The following is a 26,995-nucleotide window of genomic DNA, read 5'->3' as shown; positions in this document are numbered from 1 at the left end:
TCACACAGAATAGAGGCTTCTCTCGAAAGAGCCACACGTTCCTGCCTAAGATTTTCTTCCGCAAGATGTCATCCTCAGAGGCCAAGGACAAGCCTGAGCTGCAGTTTCCCTTCCTGCAGGACGAGGAGACGGTGGGCACGCTACAAGAATGCAAGACGCTCGTCATTTTGCGCGGCCTGCCAGGGAGCGGCAAGTCCACTCTGGCACGGGCCATCACGGACAGGTACCGTGACAGCACCAAGATGGTGTCTGCCGATGCTTACAAGATTACCCCTGCTCGAGGAGGCTTCCCCAAGGAGTACAAGCTGCTGGACAAGGAACTGGCTGACTGCTGCCGCCGGGACATCCGAGTCCTTGTGCTGGATGACACCAACCATGAGCGGGAGCGGCTGGAGCAGCTCTTTGAAATGGCTGACCAGTACCAGTACCAGGTGGTGCTGGTGGAGCCCAAGACAGCATGGCGGCTGGACTGTGCCCAGCTCAAGGAGAAGAGCCAGTGGCAGCTGTCGGTCGATGAGCTAAAGAAGCTGAAGCCTGGGCTGGAGAAGGACTTCCTGCCACTCTACTTTGGCTGGTTCCTGACTAAGAAGAGTTCTGACAGCCTCCGCAAAGCCGGCCAGACCTTCCTGGATGAGCTGGGGAACCACAAGGCCTTCAAGAAGGAGCTGCGACACTGTAGGTGGCAGGGCAGGTCAGGGGCAATTAGCCCTTGCGGGGTACAAGGTGCTGCATGCTCAGAACCACGGTATCCTCAAAGCACTGGGAGCAAAGTGAGGAAACAGGTGGAAGCTCACCTGGTACAAGGCTGAGGTAGCCTTGGGTAGTGAGAGCACAGTGGGATATGGAGAGAGGCGCTTCCAGAGCACTTTGCCTCCCACTGCACCCTTCCTTCCTGTCCTTTTCTGCCCAATTCCCCTTTCCCAGCCTGAATGTAGACCACTGACCTGTCTTAGAAGTGGGAAAAACAAATTATTGTCATAACAGACAATATGTCAGCATTTCTTACAGCCTTGGAGAATCTGGTTCAGTGTTTTCAAATAACTTTTAGCAGCAGCAGAACTGTTTTCTAAAATACTCGACAGAATCCTAAGCTGCAAAAACATTATAACTAGGACTATGGTGACTTCACTGGGGGTAGTTCCTAGGCCTTGGGCTACCCATTGCACCTCCTGTGGCATCCCACGGCTCAGAGAAAAATTCCTTCATTTTGCAGATGGGGAAACAGGCCCAGAAGGGATGTGAGGTTTGCCCAAAGCCATGGTGAGAGCCTGAACTATTGTCGACTCCAGCAGGGTCTCCTCAGGGTTCTCTCCTTCGAAGGGCTGTTTGCTTCAATGATGGGGTAGGGTAGGTTTGGTTAAGGAAAGACCCTGGTGGCCCTCACTCTCCTGCAGTGGCCTACTGGGGATAGGACACCTACTAATCCACCTGTTCTTTTAACCCATTTCCAATTTCCTTACATTTTAGGTTATCTTCATATTTGATAACCACCCCCTACCATGTTTCTTTGTGATGCTCAGAGGCAGATTTATGCCTGTATATGTTCTCAGAGAATTCTTTGCTTGGCTTCTAAAGCTTGCACACAGGGAAACCAGGGAACAGTGGAGCCTACAGTGACACTGGCCAGGTGTGAGCCCTGTACCTGTGAATAGCTTGAGAGGAAAGCACACTAGAGGTGGGGCTCCTGGTTAGAGCTGGTGGCTCTGCCCTGGAGAGTGACTGCCTCCTGAAAGTTGCTTTTACCATTAAAAACTGAAACCCTTTACTGCCTGAGATACAGCAGGAGAAATGTACTGGGCCAAGAATAAGGCCAGCTCTCAGAGTAGCAGCCTCCCTCCTCCTGGAGATGAGTGACATCTTCACAGGGATTTGACTCTGGGAATAAACAGGGAAAACCCAGTACGTCCAAAACTAGCCATAACCTTAGAGTCTGGAAATTGAAATTACAGATACTCCACACCTTGTTGTGTCTACCAGCCACATACCATCTTCTTATATCCCAAGACCTATTATATCCCAGGCTTTATATAGGCTTTCACCCACCAAACAAGCCTGCAAGGTACATATACATAGTATGGTGACTAGGTAACTTCTCATCCAGGTGGGCCTGAGTGAAATGGGGTGCTGTTAATAGTTAATAGTTACCCACGTGGTTGTGGGTGGTTGTGGGAAAACGGCTGGTCACCCTAATTGTTGTAGTTGACTGACAGGTAAGGGTCGATCACTTGCCTCAGGTCAAACGGCTTATAAGAGGGCTGTGATGTTAATTATGCTTTTTCCGGCTCCTTCCGTTGTACCACATAGGTCCCAACCATCTTTTTCTTTCTTACCCAACTTTTCATGACTTATATTGCCTTCATGGGTTACAAGTGCCTTAGTTTTCAACTTGGGAATAGATGTAAAAATCTATGTAATTTATAGCTCTGAAGTTGCTATTAGTTTGACCAACTAATGAGTAAATGAGTTAGCTTAACGTCCCAGTTTTTTCCCTCTGGGCCTTTTGGTGATAGATGTTGGGATGCCCATGCTCTCTGCTCTCCTGCCCTGACCACCCCGCTCTCTTCCTCCTGCAGTTATCTCTGGGGATGAGCCCAGGGAGAAGATTGACCTTGTTACCTACTTTGGGAAGAGACCCCCGGGCGTGCTGCACTGCACAACCAAGTTCTGTGACTACGGGAAGGCCACCGGGGCAGATGAGTACGCCCAGCAGGATGTGAGTGCTCCCCAAGAACACCAGCTGAGGTGGGGAGGGGATGAGGTTCTGGGGGTAGGTACTAGCCTAAGGCAGGGAGCAGAAACCAGCTCCAGAAGAATGATATCTGCTCCAGCTCGCCCCTTGGATGGCTTAGTTGCATAGACCTCAGGCGCCTTTTCTGGGGAGCCCGCCCTGTGATGCCACCAGCCTGCGCGTTTGTCCCCAGGCCTGCCCACCAGTGCTGTTTCTTCCTTAAGGTTCATGGAGAATGCTTGCTGGCAACAGGCTCCAGCTCTGGCCTCTCTAAGCCCGCATTCAGTCTCAAAGGCTAGGAGTCCCTTGTCCTCAGGGAACCTGGCACTCAGAGGTTCTGTCCCCAGGTATGAGGCCTGGCCTTGCCCCAGAGTAGAGAATGTCCAGGGATAGTAAGACTTATTGGCTTAGGGGTACCAGACCCTTCCTCACCTCACAGTTGGTGTCCTTGCCCACAGCCTCTGACATGATGATCTGTTGCCTGGGTGCACATGGCTGTCTCTAGCCTCCAGGTCACCTCAGCAAGGCCATTCTTGACTCTCCACCCATTTCCTCCCACTTCGCTGTCTAGACTAATGCAACCAGTTTACTTGTGGTCATCGGTCTCCCACTTGAATGGAAGCTCCCTGAGGGCAAGCATTTATTTTGGTTACCCTTGTATTCCTAGTACTTAGCATAGCTGCATGAATGAATGTGTAACACTTTCCATTACCAAATCTAACCATTCATTCATTTAGCAGTATGTGTTAAGTACCATTTATATGCTAGACACCACTGGGACGAATGATTATGGGTGAAAATAGAGAAGCTTCTACAGGCAGATGAGGGAGATGGGATTTCTCAAAGAATCAGATATAACCAGATGTACACGTGTAATCGGATGTAAACCAGGGTGTCCAGAGATTTTGTTCAAAGGCATTTATTTCTCACCTTCCCCTGCATTCCAGGTTATGGTCTGGCTACCAGAGTGGCTATTACCAGGGGAAGATAAGTAGTAGTGACAGTAGCACTTGTTATGTTCCCAACACTGTTCCAAGCTCTTCACCCAGTCACTCCTTTAACTCTCACGTGGATGGTGTCTAGTGTCACGAGTTCTGGTGTCACCCCCATTCTATAGGTGAATAAGCTAACGTGGAGAGGTTCGACAGCTTGCTCACAGCCCCGCACTAGGCAGCTAGGAAGGGGGGTTCTGAACTCAGGAAGTACGGCTTTTAACCCCTGCCTCTCTGGCACTTTCCTGTTTTTTCACATCAGCCTGAACAGTGTCACTGGAGACACACCCAACACCATACAAACTGCATGTCGTGGATGTTTGCAGGGGACGTGCCTGTACCAAAGGGCTCTGCTCCGCTGTGCTCACCCTTGGCACGCACCCTTGGCAGCTGTCCTCTCTAGAGGCCACAGCCTCTAATGTGGTCCTCTCATGCTCTCTCTCCATAGGTGGTAAAGAAGTCTTACTGCAAGGCCTTCACGCTGACCATTTGTGCCCTCTTTGTGACGCCCAAGACGACAGGAGCCCAGGTGGAGCTGAGTGAGCAGGAGCTGCTGCTGTGGCCAAATGACGTGGACAAGCTGTCTCTCTCTGACAGCCTGCCCCGGGGAAGCCGCGCTCACATCACCCTAGGCTGCGCAGGTGACGTGGAGGCTGTGCAGACAGGCATTGACCTCCTGGAGATTGTGCGGCAGGAGAAGGGGGGCAGCAGAGGTGAGGAGGTGGGTGAGCTAACCCGAGGCAAGCTCTTCTCCATGGGCAATGGGCGCTGGATGCTGAACCTGGCCAAGAAGCTGAAGGTCAGGGCCATCTTCACAGGCTACTACGGGAAGGGCATACTTGTGCCCACACACGGCAGCCGCAAGGGGGGTGTCTTTCAGTCTTGCACCATCAACTGAGTGTTCTCACCACCCCGTGCCCCTCGCTCTTTAGAAGGGATGGGGGGAGGAGAAAACACGCCCTCTGCTTGATCTTTGTTTTAAGATTCTTTTTTTTTACTCAAAATTAACCTTCCTATAACTTTTTAAAAACTTGTAAAATAACTGCCTCTCTTTTCCTGCCAGCCCCCTTTCCCTCTAACACTCAAGTTTTCAACAAGGTGGGTAGGCAGGTGCCATTCAGGAACCCAGCCTGATGAGGCTGGGTGACCTGGGCCTGGAGCTGCAGCCACAACCCCGAGCCCTACTTTCAGTTACTGGTGCCCCCAGCGCAAGTCTAAGTCCACTGCCCTGCCCAGAGCTGGCCGTTGGGAGAGACACCTCAGAGCTACACACTGCCCATGGGGGTGGTCACCATGGCCACGGAACACTGGTGGTGGATGTGAGGGGGAGGGTCCTTGGGCCTTGATCCCATTTCTTAATCAGTGTAGCCCCAGAAAAGCTGGGGCTGTTTACCAGGGTAGAAAAAGATTTGTCTCCTACTTTGGGTCCTAAGTACCTGTCCCCTTCTTCACACTGTAACTAGGTAACAGTTTGATAACTAGGGAAGAAAACAGAACAGTAAGCGGCAGCCACACATCTCGGGCTGGCTGCTGGCCTCACCCCAGGAAGGAAATGGGATGGCCACCCTTTCCAGTGGTGTGACTCTGCCATGTGGATGGGAGACTGAGGCCAGTGACAGTGCCTCAGTGGGGAAGCTCCAGTCTTGCAGTCTGCCCAGCCCATCCGGCCTCCTTGGTGCCTCTGGAGGCCTGTGTGCCTCCTCTAAAGGGGGCTGGTGGGTACTAAGAGCCAGTGGAGTAGACTCCTGGCTGTTAAGGGCTAAGCCCCACCAGGTACCTCTGGGAAGGGGTTTTTAATACAGCAAATTGGGTTGTGGTTCCCTCCACTGTCCTCTGCTCAGTAACAGGGCCTTGCTAATTAGGTTGTCACTCAACAAAAGTGCTTGGGATCTGAGTTACTATCCTGGCTTTGCCCAACCTCAGAAACTTGTAAGACTGATAATGAAATAAATCATGTTAACCTAGCTGTGCAGTCTCTCTCACCCTTCTGTGCCTAGCTCATCTTCCCTGAGGCAATGGCTGGGTGTGTTAGGACTGGCTTTGTCCCACAGCTTGGGGCCATCGGTCCTGTCTCCCCGCTGCTGGCTGGGCACAGCTGTGGCGAGTTTGGGCAGCTGAACAGTGTGGCTTTCATAAGAAGGCAGAAAGGAGAGAGGCTGGTCTTAGATGCACACAGAAAATGGGAGTTGGCTGGGTACGACGAACAGGGAGCACAGAGCTTCTCGTCCCCCATTAATTCCTGAAACAGGCCCAGAGGCGTGCCCAGCCAGTCCAATCAGATTTCTCAGAGAAGCAAGACTCCTAACTCCTAGAATGGGTTGCCCTAGTTGTCTAGGGAAGGCCACCCTCAAGTCAGTGCTGCTTCAAACACAAGGGAAGACCTGACATTCAGAGTCTCTTCCAGCCAACAAGGGCCTGGACGGCTATACAGAGAACTTCCCAGGCCTAACTCAGTCATCACTTCACTATGGCCTTGGCACCAAAGGGGGAAGACTGGAAAGAAAAGAGCAGGGGCTCTGAAGGAAGAGAAAGCATACAATCTTGGTTCAAGGTCTTGCCCCACCATTTCTACCACCAAACCACCAAAAACTTAAGTTTCAGCCAAAGCCTCTAGTGTCTGCCTGGAATCTCAAGATTCCTCACCATGAGCACTAAGCTTGACCTGAACACCATGCTATACACCACTGCTTCCTTCCCAGCTTGCCTCCCATGCAGAAAAGGACACCAGTGGAGAAGTGAGGGCATTTGCAAAGAATGGTGTTTCCAAGTGTGAGCTGGTGTCAGGGTGGGCCCAGGGCCTACTCAGCACTCACATGCTAAAAATAGGTTTGGGAGAGGCAGCTATCACCCATCTGCCACCAGGCTGGAGGTGCCCACACCCCTGTGGGGCACCACACTGAGCCTAAAGTGAGCTCTGGCCCACTGACTCTGGGGTGACACAAAGTAGCTGCCAGAGCAAAGTGCCAGAAAGGGTGAAAACATTTTATTCTCTTAATTTTTTTCTTTTTTAATAAAGTTAAACAGTAAAACAAAAATTCACAAGCTCCCTCCCTGTCCACCCCCCGCCTCCCTCCCCTACCCGCAGTCTTCGGTGTTGGCTCCCTTTCCTTCACCCACTCACAGATACAGGGCATCCAACAGAAAACGAAACTGCTCTAAGTACATGGAGACATGATGAAGGGAGGAGGTGAATTGTGTCCACATTCAAGGTTAAACTGAGCAAGTCTGCATTTTCTGGGTTCTGGATGGTTTCCTTTCATTAGCCAAACTGAAAAAAGAAATTCCCTGGACCAGATGCTGTAAAGGAAAGACGGGCTTGTTAGTTGATTCTGGGTTTTCTAGGGAAGATCACTTTGCTCTCTGATAATGGAAAAGTCTCCAAGGGCTGGTTCAAACGTGGAGAAAAAACCTCTACGGGTATCAAACAGCCTGAGCCCTGGGGTGTAGGGAGCATGTGAGCATGTGTGTGTAGCTTCTAACACCTCCCATGCAGAGAAGCCTGGGTAGTAGGCAGCTTAATAATGCCTCCCTGACCCTGTGGAGGTATGGCACTAATGGTCCCAAGGCAAGATGTGCCCAGGACACTCCATCCTCACTCAGGAAGACCTGAGTGGACAGAGAGACCCTGCTAGATGAGAATTCAGCTGCCTCCACTCATGAAACCCCCTGCCTAACTGGGGAGTCGCTGTGTCAGCTTGTGACCTGGGAACTCCCAAGAACAGCAGACATACCCACCTTCAAAGCTGAAGCCCCCAGGACCACCGAAGAAGGCCTTGAAGATATTGTTTGCATCAAAATCTGTGGAGCGAGGCGAGAAACAGGGAAGGAACAAGGTGAAAAAATTGTTTGCAGGGGAACGTGTGACACTGAGATTGGGTCTCCAAAGCGTTCTTTCCCAGATAGTATCACTTTCTTCTTTTCCCCAACTTTAAACTAGAGGTGAGCAAATCTGCCTTGCCCCATGCCAACCTTCCCACTTGATCCTCCTAGGGTATGTTCCCTTCTCTTTCCAAGTGCAGTCCCAAAGGGAAGCATTCTTTGCCTCAACTTACTTTGCTGGCCCTCTCCTCCACAACTGGGAGTGCCAAATGCATCACAGACACAGACTTTCCCCACACGCCCCATAATGCTGCAGCTGCTACTAAAAAGGCTGAAATTTATCACATACTACAAAGAATGAATAAAACACCTATGATTTATTGTATCTGTTTGATTCTATGCTCTGTCTAGACTGTAAGCCAGAAAAAAAGCTGTGGTTTATTAAAGCACTTACTATGTGCCAAGCACAGCCCTGGGAATTTACATTATATCATTTAATCCTAATAATAGTCTGTCAGAGTATTCTCAATTTATACTCAACAGGACATAAGTAGGGATTTCAAGTAACTTGCCCTATAGTGTGTGGCCAGTAAAAGCAACAGAACTGAAAATGCCAACTCCTGTCTGACTCTTAACATTGTACCCTTGTCACCAGGCCACAGCAGGTCTGATGTCCCTACCTGGCATAACCACCGAAGCTATCTAGAAAGATTTATTTCCACCAGCTGAGCTATGTCCCAAAGTGAATTCTTTGCTAGCCTATCTGTTCATCTTCCTGGGTCCTCTCACTCAATAAATGGCCCCACGGAGTTAGCTATGCCAAAGCCACTCTCAACTCGGTCATTGCCGTCTCCCAACAAATTCAGCAACAAACTCCTGCTGAGTCCACTACTATTTCCCAACTGTGCCCTCCAGTTCTTTCCTATCTACTGTATCTTCCCTCCACCGCTATACTCTTCTTCCAAATCACTTCTGACTGCCATCACAAATGTATTTCTGGAGCCTAAATCTGGTCCATAGCTCTCCTACTGAAAACCCCTCAATAGCTTTCAATTGCTTATAGCTCTTCTCAACTGCTGAGTGGAGCACTGTTTATTATTGGTAAGCCTAGGTTTTTAAAATACACACCCCATCTGGAATGGAGAGATCAGGATTTCCTATATATCAGTCTTATTTTAAATTCCAACATTTAAACATTTTCTTAGTGGAGGAGAAAGGGTTGGCATGAGAGCTAGGCATGGTTCAAGGCCTCTTTTATCTCTGAGTGCGCTCACAGTGAGCAGTGATGCTGACAGCTGTGCTTTATGTCATTCTAAGTCTGCGGGAAATTAAAATCTCTCAGGACTTACAGGAATGTGTGATGCACATAAATGTCAGCATACATTTTACAGTGGGGGACAAAATATCTTCCAGCCAATAGGAGAATCCCATATTCCTTACTCCAGCCCCTAAGGCCTTCTGAGGTCTACTCTAGCTCTTTCTGACCTCATTTCTCCCCACTGCCTGCCTTGAGCACCCTCTATCCTTGACTGAACCCCTTACAGCTCCCAAGGGTGCTATGCTGTTCTGTACTTCCATCCTAGTGCTTACTCCTTGAGGCCTATTCTGCATCCTGGGTACCTTGCTACACCTGATTGTACTCACTGGATTCTATGTCTGTTAGATCAGGGGTCAGATTTGGTCCGTGGGGTAGAGTCTGCAAATCCCTGGACTGGTCAGGGGTCAGGGGGCCTATCTGATTCGTTTTTGTTACTTCCAGCACCCAACACAGTGCCTCATGCATCAGAGATCTTCATCAAGGGTGCACTGTATGAGTCACTGTGTGTCTCTGGGTGATTACATAGAATCTCCCTCTGGGGTGTCCTTAGAAATAATTCTAATATTCCACAGTTGCAACCAACTCACCACCCATGTTCATGCTCTCCTCATCTAGGTCCTGTCCACTGTCATAGCGAGTCTTTTTCTTGGGATCAGAGAGGATGGTAAAAGCTTCCCCAACTTCCTTGAACTTTTTCTCCTCTTCCTTCTGAACTTCAGCACTGGCTCCACTGTGCCGATCTAAATGGGAGGGGTACAGGAAGAAACTGTCTCAGAGTCTCAAGAAAACAAAGTTGAAGCAAAAAACCATATTATGTCTGACTTTAGAATTCAGCAATTCCCAAGGTCGGGGGGGTACTGAACTTGGCAAGACCTTTTTCCCAGATGAAGAGCCTCTCTGAAGCTTTCATTCTGGACTGAGTCTGGTAGTGGGCTGGCCTGGCTTGCTGTTCCCACAAGGTCCCCGCCCCCCACCGCTCTACCTGGGTGGTGCATCAAGGCCCGTTTCCGATACGCTTTCTTGATCTCGTCCTCAGAGGCATTCTTGTCCACTCCCAGAATCTTATAGTAATCTTTTCTCTTACTCTTCTTCAGTTCCAGCTGTGCATTTTTCAGGAGCTGTTTGTGTTCTAGAGGGAGACATCTAGCATCAAGGACAACTCTGATTCTCGCTTCCCTTACCAGGTCCCAGCCCAGATGGCCTTGGCGTCGGAAGCCTTGTTAACCACACCAGGGGCTTTTATGGCGGTATTTTTCCTGGAGATTAAAAAAATCTACTCATACTTAGGTTCTTCACATCAGCCTCATCACACAGAAAAGGAAGTGACAGTGACAGGGAGAATTTGGGACCAGAAAATAGGTGCCTCGTCCCACACTCAGGCTCTCTGTTCACTTCTTCCTGGCTGTTAATCAAATCAGCTCCAGCTACAACCCTGACCCCCGAATCAAACTTTGCCAGTGTCTAGTTTTAGGGCCTCCAAGTAAGACCACACAGTTCCCTGAGAAAACATGCCCCAAACACCTTTACCTTTTGTTTTCTCCGTCTGATAAACTTTTTCATAGTCTCTCACTGCTTCTTCATACTGTTCTGTGTCCATGTAACTGAGAAGAAAATGTAAAACAGTAGAGTGACATAAATAGCAATAGCCTTCAGTATAACTCTAGGGGAAGCAGTATGGCTCAAGCAAGATACACAGACTTTTGGTTGAGGTGCTTCATGAAACAGGAGTCCTTAAGCTAGCTGTGAGAAAAATTAACTACCAGTTGCTCAAGAAAAAAAGAGATAGGTCTCATGCCATTTGCACATAACCAGCAAAGTGATATTCTGCTCTGAGCAGAAAGCAACCAAGAGGAGAAAGTTTCTTCTGATTTCACAAACAGCCACCAAGAGGCATCTGGCCTGCCTTAGGAAAGACAGTGTGAAGACACCTACTTGATTACTTGGGACTGAAACACACAAGAAAAACTATCAAGTGAGATAAATGGATATGGAAGAGCTTTGGAACCTACAGTGCCATAAACATGCAGGGCCAGCTCCAATCCAGAGTAGAAGTGGGATTAGTGAGCCACTAGAAGGATCAGCGTCAAGGTGGTGGCTGCTGGCAAATGCTTCCATTAAGACCAATCTGAGAGATGTAGGTGAGACAGAAAAGGACACTCTAAACTTAACAGGCTTGCTTCCATTTTGATTGTGCAGATGAAAGGAGGGGCCCTGGCCCAAGATGGGAGGAATCTAGCTTGATAGGCTGATTACCAGACCTTTTAAGTCTCTTTCACAGAAGCAAAGTGGCATCTTCCATGTGCTGATAAGACCAATGGCACCAAGACTGGCCTACTAGTTAAACAGACTGGTAGGAGTTCCAGAGACAGACACCATCAGCTGGGGAGTAGGAAGTGACCATTTGGTGCAGCCAGCTGCTACACAAGAGAGATTCACTTTACTCCACTGCTCCCACACAGGCCCATCTTCGCAAACACCAGAGCCCTACCACGCTCAGAGGCAAGGGCAGCAGAGTGTTGCTGATGTCGCTGGCCAAAGGGAAGCCCAACATCTGCAGCATTTTTGACTTCCTGGCAACGTCTTGATTCACAACTTTTAAAAAATGATAAAACCACGCTCTGCAGACACAGGGCACAAATGCTACTAACTTGGAGAACCCATTTACACAATGAAGTATAATATAAACTAGAGTAAAAGAAAATTGGTAACTGATAGCCCTGGGTGTATAATGATCTGACAAGTAAGCAACCTTGATGAACGTTCCAGGCCCACATATAATGTGTTTGCCTAACTTATAGTGATTGGCATTTTTATTTCATACTTAAAAAATTTAAGACATCTTTACATTAAAATTTTTTCTAAAGTTGAAGAAAAAGTAGAAAACTAAGAACTTTAGGGAAAGTGGAAAACTCTAGCCCATGATGAGAGATCTAGCAAAGATCTGACATCTCCCCCACTTTAAGGGTAAGTTGAGGCAGACTGGGGTAGCAGTCAGGCCTCTGGTAAGGCTCTGGTGTGAGATACTTCATTTAAAATTTTTCCAAGCACCATACATTCATTCAACAAAACATTTATTGAGTGAGCACCTACTATGTGCCAAGCACTGTGCCAAGTTAGAGCAAAAGTGTACAACACAAAACAAAATCTCCAAAGGAAATGGATTTAAACTTTAACAAAAGGAATTTGGGTCAGGCATCAGAAGAAACTTACTGACCGTGAGGGGCGTAAGACACAGGCATGGGAGACTGAGGGAGCTTGTGCAATCTCCTCCGCTGGAGGTCTATAAAGATAGTCTAGGGCTGGAACAATCCCACCTAGAGGCAGGGGGAAGGACCAAATGACCTCACAACATCCCCAAGTCTGCTTCATCATCCGTAATGCAACTCCCCTGGCAGGCCAGCAGCAACTCCCTCTTTCTCCCACCCACTAGAGGCACTCACCACTGAGCTCTTCTCAAGTAGGCTTTTATATAAGTGTCATCGAGCTTCACTGCATTTGTGCAGTCTTCTATTGCATCATCTAGTTTCCTAAGCTTCAGGAGAGAGAGAGCAGTCATACTTCACATCATGGTGATTGAAGGAGCCCAGACTGTGAGCTTGGCTTCAAAATTCTAAGATCAGTCTTGCTGGCTCCCTGTCACACTTGTTCTTGGTCACCGGGAAAGCCAGTATTCTCAGAGGGCTAAGGACACCAAATTCAAAACTGGTTTCTTTTCTAAGTAATGGAAGCCAGGCACACTTATCTGCAAGGATAAAACCACTTCTACCATTCCAGGTTAGTGTCCAACCAAGATGTGGAAATAGTAAGGGTGGTTCCTGCTCTCCATTCTTCCAGAGGTCAACTAAACGGATCAGGATTACTGGAATTTTTAACTACTGCAACTCTGCAAGGGCAAGGAGCCTACTCTGCTTTCTTATAGTGTAGGAACACAGGGGCACTCAGGCTATTTTCAACTGAGCATAGTGACCATCAGTTATGCTTAAGAAAAAAAACCACGCCTGTCTCATACTCTCAATTCTTCTAAATTATTCTTAAAAAAGGAAATAATCACTTGTTTAGGCAAAAAGCAGCAACAATAGTTGCTGAAAGAAATTATCCCAAAGCCTCTGGTCATTCTCTTACTGGAGGAAAGTGATCTTGAGAAAGAACAGGTGGGAATATCCTTTCAAACTGTCCCTCAAGTGCCCCTAAATTCCACAGAAAATATAAAGCTTGCTTTACAAGAGGAAGTTCCTAACAAGCTGAGATACTAACCAAAACAACTTCCTCCCCAACAATCTGGTTAACCCTCATTCTGATTTCTCAAGACCTCTTCCACGTCCCTTAAAGATATCTCCATAGGCCCCAAGACCCAGACCAAGTGCTTACCTTGGAATTAACCGTACCCCGATTACAGTAGAGTTTAGCATTTGTTTTTATATTGTTGGGGTCTATCCCCAGGGCTTCTGTGTACAGTTCATATGCTAGCTTGTAATTTCCTTCTTTAAAGGCTTTATTCCCGTCTTCTTTCTTTGCTTTTAGCGCTTTAGCATTCTACAGAGAAAAGCAAGGGGCAGTCAGTTCACATCCAGAAAGCCTCGGACTACTGCACAGAGAGGCCAGAGTCTATTTTCAACTTCTGAGATTCCAGTGGTTTAGCATCACACAGTGCCCCCAATCCGCCCCTCCACCCTCTGGGCTATTTGTTCCTCATCGTGCTTCCTATAGAATGAATGGGGAAAACCAAGGTTCACAAAGTGCCAAGGGGGCCTGTGCTTCCCAGGGTTTACCTCTATTCCCCAAGACAAGCATTACTACCTTTTCTCCACTGAAGGAAGAACAAAAGAAAAAAACACTTAGGACATTAAAAGGATCTGACCTTATCTGATCACATTTACCTTTCGGAAATTAAAAGCAGTCCTGAAATCATTTCTAATGAAAGGACCAAGCACCCTGGGCAAGGCAGAAGAGGAGCTATCATATTCCTTGTGATTTTAAAACGTTCCATTTCAACTCTCTTAAAGGCTCAAAAAGGAAGCTTTCTTTCCCACCCAGATCTGATACCTAGAACTTACTCTGCAAGCAACACAGGCTTTCTCGTGGTCGGGAGCCATCCTGAGAGCCTGTACAAAAAACTGAACCGCCTTCTCAATACAATCTTCATAATAAAGGCAAAGACCTCGTACGTACAGAGCATCTGCATTGGTGGAATCCATTCGTAAAATGTCACTGCAACAGTCAGAAAAGGGGCACATTCAGCTGTGGTTTGCATCTCCCCACCTTTACTATAACTTGTGGCCAAGTTTTTTCTTGACTATGTGTCTAGTATGAAAGTATCTAAAGGTAGACAGATTACCAAGAACTCTTCCCAAACTTTCCTCAAATAAACCACCTATATTTATCTTTAATATACTTCTTGTGTCTCAATAGGGATTGGCAAACTATAGCCCACAGAGCCAAATCCTGCCTGCCACCAGTTTTGTAAATAAAATCTGACTAACAGCCACATGATTTGTCTATTATCTATGGATGCTTTTACACAATAATGGCAGACTTGAATAGCTGCAACGGAGATCAAATGCCCTGGAAAACCTAAAATATTTACTATCTAGCCCTTTACAATTTGCAAAACTGTAGAATAGACAGAAAAGGACATTTAAAAATTAAAAACAAATTCACACATCTGTTCTTTCACATACAGCTCAAGTACCTACTATACTCCTATATTCCCTATGGGTTTTCAAATCCAGTCTCATCTTTGGCTTTAAGTCCCAGGAAGGTCTGATCAGCCCTACCTACAGGACATACAGTAGCTCCTGCAGTAAAGAGCTACCAGATAGCACCCGTCCAGTAGAATCCGGCATTTCACTGCAGAACTGGCCCAACTTTATACCTGGCCACAGATTGTGCTTCTGGATAACGACCCAGCATTGCTAAACATTCTGCTTTGAGGATTTTGAAGCGATGGCAGGCAGGGGCAAATTCTAGGGCACGATCCATGCAGAAAACCACCTATAGGGAGGAAGAAAGCAAATAAGGCTCTTCATCCTGGACTCCAGAAATGTCTTCAAGTCTGGTCACAGGCAACAGACAGATTCAAAGGAGATTAATATCAGAGTTTAAGAACATACTTACCTCAGCTGATTAAACCATTGAAATGAGGACAGCGGCTGATCCAGATAATGATGACAGCAAACATTTACTGAATAGTTTATATATTAACCCATTTGATGCTCACACAATTTTATAATAGGTAATATTACCTTTATTTTACTGATGAGAAAACTAAAGCACAGAGATCAAGTAACTTGTTCAAGGTCATCAAAGCTAGTAAGTGATAGAAACAGGATTTGAACTTAGACATGAAGACTCCAGAGCCTATAACCTTAATCGCCATGCTAAGCTGCCTCCATAGTGAATCATATCCACAAAGACTGTGATCAAAACTCACATTCTTCTCCTGTGGAAACTGTTATTTGCCACTTTGCATAATTCATCACACTTAGCCTAGGAAGAAAAGGAGTACCAAAAATAATTTGGTATGGAATCACTGCTCCCTATGTTACTGAAACTGCTCACACTCCTCACCTTCCTGTGCCATGAGCCTCACATCTCAGAGTATCCTGCTGGCTACTCTTCCACTTTTGTATTAGTACAGAAATATACCAATAAAAAATTCTTTTAAATAGTCCTAAATAGACTGTATCAGGTTACCATACTATACCCAACATGGTGCTATACAAACCAAAAGCCAAGTCTGTCTCTGTCTCTCTCCCTCACATATACACACAGAGCTTGGATTAGTTCACTCTTTCGGCTTCATAAAGGCTCTGCATATATTTCCATTTTCTCTTTTCAGAAGTTTGTTCTCTGAGCTTTCATCTCTGGTTTAGCTACTATTCCTGGGAGGTGCCTGCTGAATCATATTCTCCTCCAAAAATAACTGACCCAAAAGGAAAAATCTGGAGTTTAGGGACACACACATTCCCTCTAAGAATTTGGCCACGGAGATCAGGAAAAGATGAAATCTGAAATTGGAGCAGAAATAACAAATTCCATCAACAGGACACCAGTTAGATAATGTAGGTCTTCATACAATGGAATACGATGTCTCTAAAATAGGACAAAGAAGCTCTCCATGTACTAATATGGAAAGACTTCCAAGGTCTGTTAAAAGGAAAAAAGCAAGATACAGGGCTATGTAAAGAATATTACCTTTCAGGCAAAAATAAATTAATAAATAAATACAATTAAGAATCTATATTTGTAGTTCTTGGAGCAAGATGCTGATGCAGCTGCAGCAGTTTCTTCCGCCCGCTCCTACTCCCGCCTCACTGCTGCTCGCTCTCACTAAGGAACCACTCAGTCAGGAAGCCACACCGCAGCCATGGCTTTTAAGATACTGGAGAGACACCCATGGAACCAGAGGTGGCAAGTCACTGAATCAGAATTACTCTAACCAGCCGCAACGTAAAATATTTGGAGAAGGTGTGTGCTGACTTGATCAGAGGTGCAAGGAAAATATCAAAGAGAAAAGACCAGTTCAGATGCCTACCAAGACTCTGAGAATCACTGTAAGAAAAACTCTCTGTGGAGAAGGGTCTAAGACTTGGAATCGTTTTCACATGAGGATCCACAACCGATTCATTCTGAGATTGTTCAGCAGATTACTTCCATCAGTACTGAGTCAAGAGTCGAGGATGAAGTCACCACTGCAGATGCTTAAATCAACCTTTTTAATAAATTGACTATCAATTGTTTAAAAAAAAAATCTATTTTTGTATTTGCTTATATATGTAGAAAACTATGGAAGAAAATAGAAGAAACAAGAACAGTGGTTACCTTAGGGTGAGAATTAGAAAGGTAGAGGACAAGTTTGGGGCAACACTTATCACTGAACATGTTTATACTTGCTAACTTTTGAACCACAAAAAGCACCTATTTGAAAATTAAATTTAAAAATCTGAGGAAGTAGGTGAACACCATGAGCTGTTCCACTGGGGAGACCTGCAGTATTAACAGCAGTGGTAGGGATGTGGCACAGGTTACTGTCCTGAAAGTCCTAAGGACTATATGAAAATTCAGGGGATAGAATCATGGTGTTAATTTTTTCCCCTTAAATGTAAAAAGAACAGAGGCGGGGAGGGAGCAGTCAAAACTTGAGCAGCCACACCTTGCTGCCTTCACAATGTTCTGAACAGGGATGGTTCTGTTATCGTGGGGGGTGTCAGTTGGAGGCTCAGTGCTTCACTTACCGCCCCCACCTCCCTATGCCTAGGGACAGCTGCAGGCAAAGGAGATCTTTGTTTCTTCCAACTTCATTTGTTTCTCCTGCCAGGATCATAATTCTTCATTTGTGACATCACCATGAGCTATGGTGGTGGTGGTGGTGGTGGTGGGGGACTGGGATGTCACAAACAGAGGATTCTGTCACAAACTGGAGATCCTGGTTCCAGAGTGGCAAGAGAGAAAAGAAACCCAAAGACTGCCTTTCAAGACAAAGCTTTTGCCTATGTATATCTCAAAAACGACAGGAGGCAGAATTGCTTTCCAAACACATACACACAAAAACAAAACTTACAAATCGCACCACAAAGACACCATGGTTATTAAAACCAATGGACAGAAGAGGAATGCTAGTAAGTTAATACTGGGACTCTGCATAAGCTAATCATATACATATTTATTACCAAATAAAAGACCTCAACAGTGTGTGACTTAAGAATATTCTTAACTGTACCCTTTTATCAAACATTTATTGAATATCTGCTGCAGAAAGCACGTAGCAAATTCTCATAAATGATATGAAAACTACATTCCTTGGATGGTACTTACAAACTTCAAGTGATCCTGAAAATCGACCCTGATCAGTGGTTTTTAACTTGTTGGGGGCCATTTATCTCCCCTTTTGAAACTCTAGTAAAAGCTATTTCAAAGTACCATCTAAAGAAGGGATCTAGGAATTATACAGATGAGGCATAACCACTACAAGACACAGAAAGATATCTGTAACTTTTATACTTTTCACATGTTTCCTATTTGCCAACCCTTTGGATTTAAAGTTCTATGATCTATCACACAGCTCCATAAAGGACAGCAGTGTGCTTTTGTAGAAAAGCCTAATGTCAAAAAGGTAGTGATGACAGGTTATGTACACTATTCAAAATGTAAAAGGGGTCTCTCTCTAGTTTTGATTTCTAGCTCTATCCAGTTCCCAAAAAGTATGTGTTAAAGCTAGCTCTCATTATTCAAATATAAGTGAATTATCCAAACTCGATATTTAATTCCGATGGGCTTTTTCCTTTTTTTTCCTAAAAGTACTCTTTTAGGCCACTATCTTACATCAAAAAACAGGAACAAACTCAAGTAACAAAACTCATTTTGCTTTTTATCATAAAGCCAAATATAAGTAAGTACCTTAGTAAAAAATATTTTAACTGCTGGTGAGGATGTGGAACAATAGGAACTCTCAATCATTGCTGGTGGGAATACAAAAAGGCACAGCCACTTTGGAAGGCAGTTTGGCAATTTCTTGTAAAACTAAATATACTCTTACTATATATATAATCCAGCAATCACACTTCTTGGCATTTACCCAAAGGAGTTGAAAATTTACGTTCACACAAAAATCTGCACACAGATGTTTAAAGTAGCTTTATTCATAACTGCCAAAAACTCCAATTGTAATCACTGTACCTCTGGTGGGGGATACTGACAATGGGGGACGCTATGCTTGTGCAGAGGCAGGGAGTATATGGGAAATCTCTGTACCTTCTTTTCAATTTGCTGTGAACTTAAAACTGTTCTAAGAAAATTATAAAGTCTTAAAAAAAGAAAGTAAAAAAAAGTCAAAGTCAATTAAAGTGATAATTTACTATTCTAGATCTTCTGTACTACAGTACCATACTACCCCTCTTCATTCTCTCTCTCTCTCTCTCTCTTTCTCTCTCTCGCTTGCTTGCTCTCACACACACACACACACACACACACACGTGGAACTTTGTGAGAAAGGGCAGATGACATTTCCTCATAGTTGTACCTTACCTTCCGAAAATCCCGCTTCTCAAAATCCGTTTCTGCTATTTTCTCATATTCTATGACTGCATTAGCATTCTTGAACTACACCAGAAAATCAAATAAGGGAAAATTTTAATGAAGTTGTAGATTCAACCACCACAAAAATCAATAAAACCCTGATGAATTTGTTACTTCAAGGAAATCAGAACCACAGATTTTTCACAAATCAAACTGGTGGCGATGCAGCCAAGACTCCTTAAGAGAAAGGCTAAGGCCTAAACCTCACCCTCAGTTTGAACTTAAAGTCAGCAATCTGAGTCATGCTTTGATACGTAGAAAATAAAGGCAAGGCATTATCAGGGACTAAGCAGTAGTTTGAAGATTCTCACTAAAATGCATCCAGGGGTAAAATGAACGTGTTTGGAGATGGAACTAAACATGTTTCAGCTGCTACAGATTTAACCAGGATTTCAATTTACTCAAATTCTTTAACTTCACTCAAATCAGTTCTTGATGCATCTGCCTAGCTCTGCAGCTGTTTCAGAAATCTCCAATTTTCACAGATTTCTAAAGCTGTAAATCATATTTAAAACTGCTTTGACAGGTAAGGAGAGACTATGAGACTTGTCTACAGTCACCCAGGTGTGGCTGATAGCAGAAGTGAGACTAGATCTCAGTTCTGACTCTCAAGTCATTATTCTTCCCAAATATACCCACTGCCTCTGCTGACCACAGACACAACGAGACTCATACCTCCTGCTGTGCCTGAGCATTTTTGTGATCCAGTTCTAGAGCTCTCTGGAAACTGCGACATGCTGCCATGGCATTCCCCAAAGATAAGTGGCATTTGCCCTCTCGTAGATGTCCCTAGAAGAAACACAAAGAGAGAAGACAAGGAGCCTTAGTGGCCAAGCAGACAGAAATCAAAATCAGCAACAAACACCCACACAAATCCAACATGAGATGAAAATGGCCAAGCAGTGGTTCTCGACCAGGCCAATTCTGCCTTCCATGGGACACTGGCTATGTTAGAGACATTTCTGGGTGTTACAAATGGCGAGGGAGGGGATGCTACTGTTACTTAGTGGTTCAAGGCCAGGGATGCTGCTAAACACCTTAAAATGTATAAGAGAGCCCCCTCCCCCACAACAAAGGATTATCTGGCCCAAAATGTCAACAGTGTTGAGACTGAGAAACCCTGGGCTAGAGGAACTCAACTGCAGCAACTCAGTCCTCCCCAAAGAGCCCCATTACATACCCGGACAAAACTGTCATCCAACCTCACTGACTGCTGTGCATCTCCAAGAGCTTCCCGGAACCTTCCAAGCATCATCAAGGTGGCTGCTCGATTCCCATAGTAACTAGCATTTTTAGGACACATATCTATAGGAAAGCCAGAGGATGTAAAACAAAGTTTAGCATGGGTCACTGCTTCAAAAACTCACAGGCCACTTCCCTGAGAACTATATCAAGGAAATTAAACTATAATAAGAATGGTGACACACTCTCTTTAAAAGGCCATGGCCAAATTTTTGACCAACTCTGCAAATGAATAGCAAGCAGCAATGGTGCAACCAATTTAAAAAAGAAAACAAGCTATTTAAAAATCATTTATACTTAGTTTTAAAGTACACTGATTATCTTTTGAGGGCAGGGTCAACAGACTTATCTTTTTAATGAACTGTGCTTTATATAGTAAGATATGAAAATGTATTTGCATTTGTTTAGCTGGGAGTAGGGAGCCTATAAAGCAAGTTGGGTGAGAAAAATGCCAACATGGGGTTAAAATATGCTGGCAAAGTGAGCAGAGAGGTCACTAAGACCTGACAATATCTATAAAGACGATTTTCTAAGATAGTAAGTAAATGAACTGGCAATGGCTGAAATGAATTTAGGTGGGCATCTTTGTGCCATAACGTCTGGAATTAATGGAATTGTTTTTAATTTGCCAGAAGAACTACTTGCTTAAGCTAGAAAAAAGTAATTCCCCTCACGAGCTCATTAAGCCTGAAGGTGTTAATATAGTAACAGGTACAACCCACTAGCAAAAGGCAACTTCTTAAAGAGGAACTACTTATAACAGTATCTGGCAAATTATTTTGAGCATAAGCACTAGGTCCTTCTCACCTATGGCTTTTGTATAATAGTTATAAGCTTCATTGTAATCTTTCTTGGCATAGTATGCATTTCCTTGTTCCTTGAAAGACTCTGCTTCCCTGAAAAGGAAAGAGAAAGAGAATCATGTTACTACTTACAGAGGCAGAAAGCTATGTAGCCTCAGGGAAGCAACCTTTGGTCTACAGTCCCTGGCACATTGAGCTGAAAGTGATAATACTTGACGGAATTTATAGATTCCTTCGATTGGCTGATGGACCAAAAGGAGGTGCTAATGGAAGAATTCAGGTTTTTCAGATGCTACTTTTTGTTAGATACATTCAAACTAAATCAAGAAAACCTCTCTCATGTCACCTGCCTTACCTCGCTATGCCCACCTATAGTTGGTCATTTTCCTAAGACAGGCAAATTTAGACATTCTCTCAGAGAGACTGAATCTTTATATTTATTTCCTTTCCACTGTGTCACAACTGCTGCAATTTTAGCAAACTTACAAAACATGAGCTAAGGTAATTTATTCAGGGGCAACTGATTTCTCAATGTAAGTGAGTCATATCCTTAGAATTTTAATGATTTATTCTCTTGAAAAAATGGCTCATGCATTTGTCACTGGAAGGACAAGCAGAGCAAAAGCAGATGGCAAAGGAGTTAAAAGCATAGCATATTGGTGTTTAAGATGGAGGACAGAGTTGAGTGACAGCAGAGACCAAGAACTTGGATGACAGGGACATAAGAGATGCAGGCTGCCAGTGCCATGCTCTAAGAAGTACCCATCTACTGGTGTTCTCTCTGCCCATCACATCTATCTGGGTACTTAAGTGCCTCCTCTACCATCTCTGTAGTACCCTGCATAACCACCAAGTGGGCAGTATAATTTTTGCTTTAACCCAAGATCCATTTTCTGAAGCTGTGCCATGAGACAAATTGTACTTTCCAAAAGGAGTAATGTTCTATCGTTGTGAATTATATTCCTGACCAAGGAACTAGAATCAAATAAGACAGGACCAACGATGTTTTAAAAGAACAAATTAGTAACCTCTATCGAAGATACCCAAAATCATTCTAATGACCAACTTGAGTGACAAATATAATTGTCAAAATTATCAGAACTAAATATCTGAGCATTTTTGTTATATAAGAAATAATCTTTCTTTTCCTGTCCTCCACTCATGCAAAAGAGAACCAAGTTCAAGGGCTGTCTGAAGTGGGGACAAAAGTACACAATTCTTAACCTTGGTGATGGTGTAGAAGTTTATAGTTTGATTCTATGGACACTGGCTTTGGGGAGTTTGTGATTTATTTATGTATGTATTTTAAACTACAGACTGGCAAAGCCACCCTCCTTTCACTGAAGCAATCTCCCTTTCCATTCTTCTCCATCACTGTCCTGACAAGCCCTACTAACATGAAAAAGCTGCTGTAAGAAAGGAGAAGGAAAATGAAAATGACTTATAAATGCTGACAGATTTGAACTGTGGTGGACATAAATGTGAGTATACTAACTGTCACGATGCTGTAAAGTGGCCATCTGCTATTAAAGTCAAGAGGGATCCCCCAACTGCAAGACTTATGGGATCAACTGCAGTCTTTCTACATGGTGTACACCAGCAGTCCCCAACCTTTTTGGCACCAGGGACCGGTGCTCCTTTGAGAATCTAATGCCTGATGATCTGATGTGGAGCTGAGGGGGTGATGCTAGAGCTGGGGAGCGGCTGCAAATGCAGATGAAGCTTCGCTCACTCATCCGCTGCTCATCTCCTGCTGTGCAGCCCAGTTCCTAACAGGCCACAAACTGGTACTGGTCCACGGCCCAGGGGTTGGAGACCCCTGGTGTACACCATCCTGTAACTTGAAATGAAGGAAGGTATTATAAATACTATGAGGAACCTATCCTTTTAGAGCAGACATGCCAAGACAGATGAAAAAAGGGCTTCCCCAATACTGGATTTCAGAAGTTGAGTCAAATTCCTGTAAAGAAATGGAGCAATAAATTCTAAGGAAACATTAGGCCCAATCGGTTCCTGAGAAGATCTAGCCTTCTTTCTTCAGTTGATCAAGAATATACAAGTCCTTAAGGAAAACCAAAGGTATCTAAGCACTTGGACAGACATGTCAGCAGTATAAAGCTTGTAAGTCAGAGGTGAAACAATCTGTAGAGCTACTTAAAGGTGCCCTTTCTTTTGTAAAAGAGTAATCCTATGGAGGCAATGAGTTCAGCACGGGCTTCCAATAAAAATACAAAGGATGATTTCTGTGTAAGATTAGTAATAATCATTGAGGCCAGATACTTTCCATACATTATCTTATCACAGGAGTGTCATTATTCCCATTTTTCAAAGGAGGAAATTAAGGCTTAGAGGTTAAAAACTGGCACAAGGTCAGGATGTCAACACACACCTGTCAGATTCCAAAGCTTGAGCACTTTTTACTACGTTATGCTTTCTCTTTAATACTCACCTCTACCTACTGCCTAGGACTAAAAATTAATCTGTATCGCCAGGAACAAGACATGGGCAATGAATGTGAATTGCTTTAAAATAAGACAGAAAATAGCCCAGCATATAAAATCCAACTCCAGAACTGCAATCTGGATTTAAACAAGCAAAATGACATTCCCAACAATAAGTCACAGAGAGAGCAGGGCTCCTTTCTCTTTATGATGCAAGACCTAGTGAACTGGACTTTGCCTCCCCCAAGAAATGCATTTCATTTTAGTAAATGGTGAGTAGATTCCATTCTAGAGCAAACAAAGCGAGTAATGTAGAGTCAGCCCACAGCAGAAAGAACAAGAAGAATTGTGTTGTGACAAGTTACCATGTTTTTAACCTCACACTGCACAGCATCAGGCCAGAATTAGCTATTCCCACACAATTGCCTCATGAAAAGGACTTATTTTCATAGAAACATGGTTGATTACCAGCTGCCTAAACAATGGGTACTTGGTGCTTTTAGACTGAATGCTTATTTTCTGCCTCCAGGTCCAACGCCCAAAGTAGAGACCCTCTTTCATTTTGAACCTCCCCACCAAATACACGACAAGCTTTAACCAATGGGCCTGACCCTGCGAGACCAGCCGAGGAAAAAGTGGATCTTTGGAATCCAGCATGGCAGCAGCAAGAACTGAACAAGGCTGCATCAGGAACAATTCCAGGGTCAAATCCATTCAAGTCCTGCCCTGGGAGTCTGAGAAAGGGCTGAAGCTTGTTCAAGTTGCCCTTACAGCAAAGGAACTGAAGGATGAGATGTCAAAGGCGTGGGACTGGAAAAGAAGGAGAAGAGCTGGTTAACACTGGAATTGAGGGCAATCTGGCAGAGGCATCTGTCACTCCAATCACTGCCAATGTCAATTCATTTGATAACCAAGTGAGGTTACAACATATACCTACTAAAATTCATCAGTACTGAGAAAAGAAGAATTAGGATTAACTGCATTCACCAGGATCATCTTTTTTTTTAAAAAAAAAAAGATTCCAAAAGGGACTAAATTAAACCAGAAATTATCTTTTACAGCCACAAAATAAAATTCAGACTAAACCTTAAAATATAATACCACAGCAAAATATAAACTTGGCCATAACTGACCTGATGATAGCACTATTAACAGCTATACTATATCTCTAGTGCTTTTTCAGATTTTTAAAGCATTTCCAATGAAGATCTTCGAAATGGTCTTCTGAAGTGGTTATGGTGATAATATCACATGTCTTCCAACAGAGGAAAAGATACCGAGGCACCCCAGGTGGCTGTATAGGTTTCCCAACTCCTAGAGTCCTATGTTTTTCCTTCCAGTTACTGTCAAGGTTTTTAGATTAAAAATAATTTGTCCAGTTCTCCACTCAATCCTTGGGTCAACTCTAAGCAGAATAAGCTTATCTCTGATTTACTAAGAGATGCTGGAAATGTCTTTACCTCTACCAAACCAATCCTTTCACTTTAATAGCCAGTAACAAATTCTTATGAGAACAGCTACTGAAAGGTTTTCAAAAATTGTCCTCTAGCATGTGCTAAAGGAGGGTCTCCCACAATAAGATCAGTGCTGAGGGCTGGGGCCAGATGTAGATAAGGAGAATACATTCCACTCTTGGTCTACTTTCCTATTTTTAAAATGTATTTCTTTATTTTTCAGAAATAACTTCATCAATCAGAAAACTGCAACTCTGAAAACCTTCTCTTGTACACTAAATGTGTATTAAAAATCTGTATATCCTCTGATCATGCAGTTTACATTCTTTCTCTCTTAATTTAGCACTCATTCATCACAGATGCTAATCACCACAACAAACATTGCCAAGGGAATCATTTGGTATCACAAAGGTCTTAGCAGGGTTCAGCATCATGTGATCAAATAGATAACTTGGGCTTATGATCACTGGCTAATTTTGCACATTTACAGATCAGCTAAATTAAAAACACATTAAAACACCATAGCTGACATTGCCATGTGCCCCAAATTAGATGCCCTATAAAAATTTCCATTTTTCTCTCAATACTTCCAAGTTTACACTAAAGCAAGATCTTTGTCTTAGGCCAGCTAGTTTATCTTTTAGCAACTAAAGAGGTATTCAGGAATTTTAATCAGCTTTCACTAATGCAGGATTCACTGGGTGGTAATTTTTAAAACATCCTCAACATGGCAGGGTTTGCTCTGGAATCACTTCCCATGCCATGCATTTCTAGATTACTAAAATAAGGATGAGATGCTTCATCATTTGTACAGAATCATTTCAAGATGTATTCTACACCTCGGTGCATAAAAAATAAAGACCAGCATAGTTTCACTATTCTGCAACATTCTTAATCTAGGAAATGCTGATTATATTTCTGTATGACAAAAAAACATACTGCTTTTTTACTTCAAGTATTTGGCTAGAATAATATATTTTTAATGAAGTTCAGTTCTTCCTATAGTATTAAAATAGTTTAAATCAAAAAGATACAGCAGCTTGAATGAGGTTTTTTCTTTCTTTTTTTTTGCATTTTCTTGGAAGAAAAATCTAGCCTTGTTAAAAATTACAACTCAGGACAAAGCGATTTCTTTTGTTAGCACAGAGTGTTAAGAGGCCTCTGATTCTGGAAACTATTTTATTGGCAGGAAGAATCTTAGAAAAAAATCTTTCCTTTTCTTATCCCCAGGCTATTAACAATAGGAATTTATACTGACAGTGAACATAAATATCCAAATATCCTTTACACATTCCTACTATTATTTACTACTTCTAAAATGTCACCCTTACTCTATGATTGTTGCACCCATTTCTTTTATTCAGTTTAATTTACAAGTTGCCCACTGATCTTGAAATGTCCTCCATCCTTCGGAATTCATGAGATCTTGGCCAGTGTCAGAGTAGAAATTCTTTCTTCCTTCCCACAGCCTGAGACCTCTTGTCCCCAAAGGCATGTCACAGAGCCTGTTTCATGTTGTACTCTCTCTGACCTTCATGAGGGAATAAAGTAAAAGGAGCCCGGGAGACTAATTTTTATTCTCTTACCAAATACATATATTCTTTCTTATCGTCTAACTAGTCTAGGAGTGAAATGACCATTTTCATTTTATATAGATAGATAGAAACCATATAGAACTTAGTATAATTCCACAGATTGAGTACATACTATATACAAGGTGCTGCATACTGAGTGCAAATAAAGGCTTCATAATGGTCCAAAGAAAAGAGAGGGTGGGCTCTATCTAGCTGCTACCTGTTACTAAAGGTGGGCTACCCAGTTTCCTTTACCTGATTTCCTATAGAATAGACAGCTTCTACTTTCACTTTAAAACACAATTAAAACACATGCTTTCCCCCGCCAAAAGAAGAAAGGTGATGAAGATGAACAAAACGTATGAACATACCAGTTCAAACAGTTCTCTGTCTGGATATTCAGGGGGAAGCCTCAAAAGAGGCAGAGCCAGAGGGACCAGGAAGCACTAAGTGGAGTCACAGGTCACGGATAGTCTATACAAGGCAGCAGCACTCTCTACTGCTCAAGTAGGGAAGGACAATAGGCAACATGCTGGAGTTGGCTGTCTCA

At 43.9% G+C, this 26,995-nt stretch overlaps 2 protein-coding genes and 1 pseudogene across 5 annotated transcripts in view; 2 read left to right on the top strand and 1 right to left on the bottom strand.

The window, feature by feature from the left end:
- The window catches only part of CNP (2',3'-cyclic nucleotide 3' phosphodiesterase), a 7,007-nt gene extending 1,323 nt beyond the window's left edge, over positions 1–5,684 (top strand). For both annotated transcript variants that reach the window (XM_006924617.3, XM_006924618.3), the window contains exons 2-4: positions 9–675; positions 2,574–2,713; positions 4,169–5,684. In XM_006924617.3, the coding sequence (XP_006924679.1) occupies positions 9–675; positions 2,574–2,713; positions 4,169–4,618 (1,257 nt within the window). In that variant the 3' untranslated portion in view covers positions 4,619–5,684. The remainder of the gene's footprint in view (positions 1–8; positions 676–2,573; positions 2,714–4,168) is intronic.
- A 986-nt stretch (positions 5,685–6,670) lies between these two features.
- The window catches only part of DNAJC7 (DnaJ heat shock protein family (Hsp40) member C7), a 25,679-nt gene continuing 5,354 nt past the window's right edge, over positions 6,671–26,995 (bottom strand). For 2 of the 3 annotated variants that reach the window (XM_006924615.2, XM_006924616.3), the window contains exons 2-14: positions 20,981–21,069; positions 20,112–20,236; positions 19,607–19,720; positions 18,881–18,955; positions 14,730–14,848; positions 13,912–14,065; positions 13,226–13,390; positions 12,298–12,389; positions 10,385–10,458; positions 9,840–9,986; positions 9,445–9,597; positions 7,456–7,518; positions 6,671–7,017 (exon numbers count right to left, since the gene is read on the bottom strand). In XM_006924615.2, the coding sequence (XP_006924677.1) occupies positions 6,980–7,017; positions 7,456–7,518; positions 9,445–9,597; positions 9,840–9,986; positions 10,385–10,458; positions 12,298–12,389; positions 13,226–13,390; positions 13,912–14,065; positions 14,730–14,848; positions 18,881–18,955; positions 19,607–19,720; positions 20,112–20,236; positions 20,981–21,069 (1,408 nt within the window). In that variant the 3' untranslated portion in view covers positions 6,671–6,979. Of the gene's footprint in view, positions 7,018–7,455; positions 7,519–9,444; positions 9,598–9,839; positions 9,987–10,384; positions 10,459–12,297; positions 12,390–13,225; positions 13,391–13,911; positions 14,066–14,729; positions 14,849–18,880; positions 18,956–19,606; positions 19,721–20,111; positions 20,237–20,980; positions 21,070–24,028; positions 24,140–26,995 lie in introns of those variants that run through there. The other variant, XM_015599238.2, reaches the window with a different exon arrangement.
- Positions 15,436–16,989, top strand: LOC107196580 (annotated as a pseudogene).

This window comes from Pteropus alecto, unplaced genomic scaffold (assembly GCF_000325575.1).
Source record: "Pteropus alecto unplaced genomic scaffold, ASM32557v1 scaffold98, whole genome shotgun sequence".
NCBI lineage: Eukaryota > Metazoa > Chordata > Mammalia > Chiroptera > Pteropodidae > Pteropus > Pteropus alecto.
This window is presented reverse-complemented; position numbering and strand designations above follow the sequence as displayed.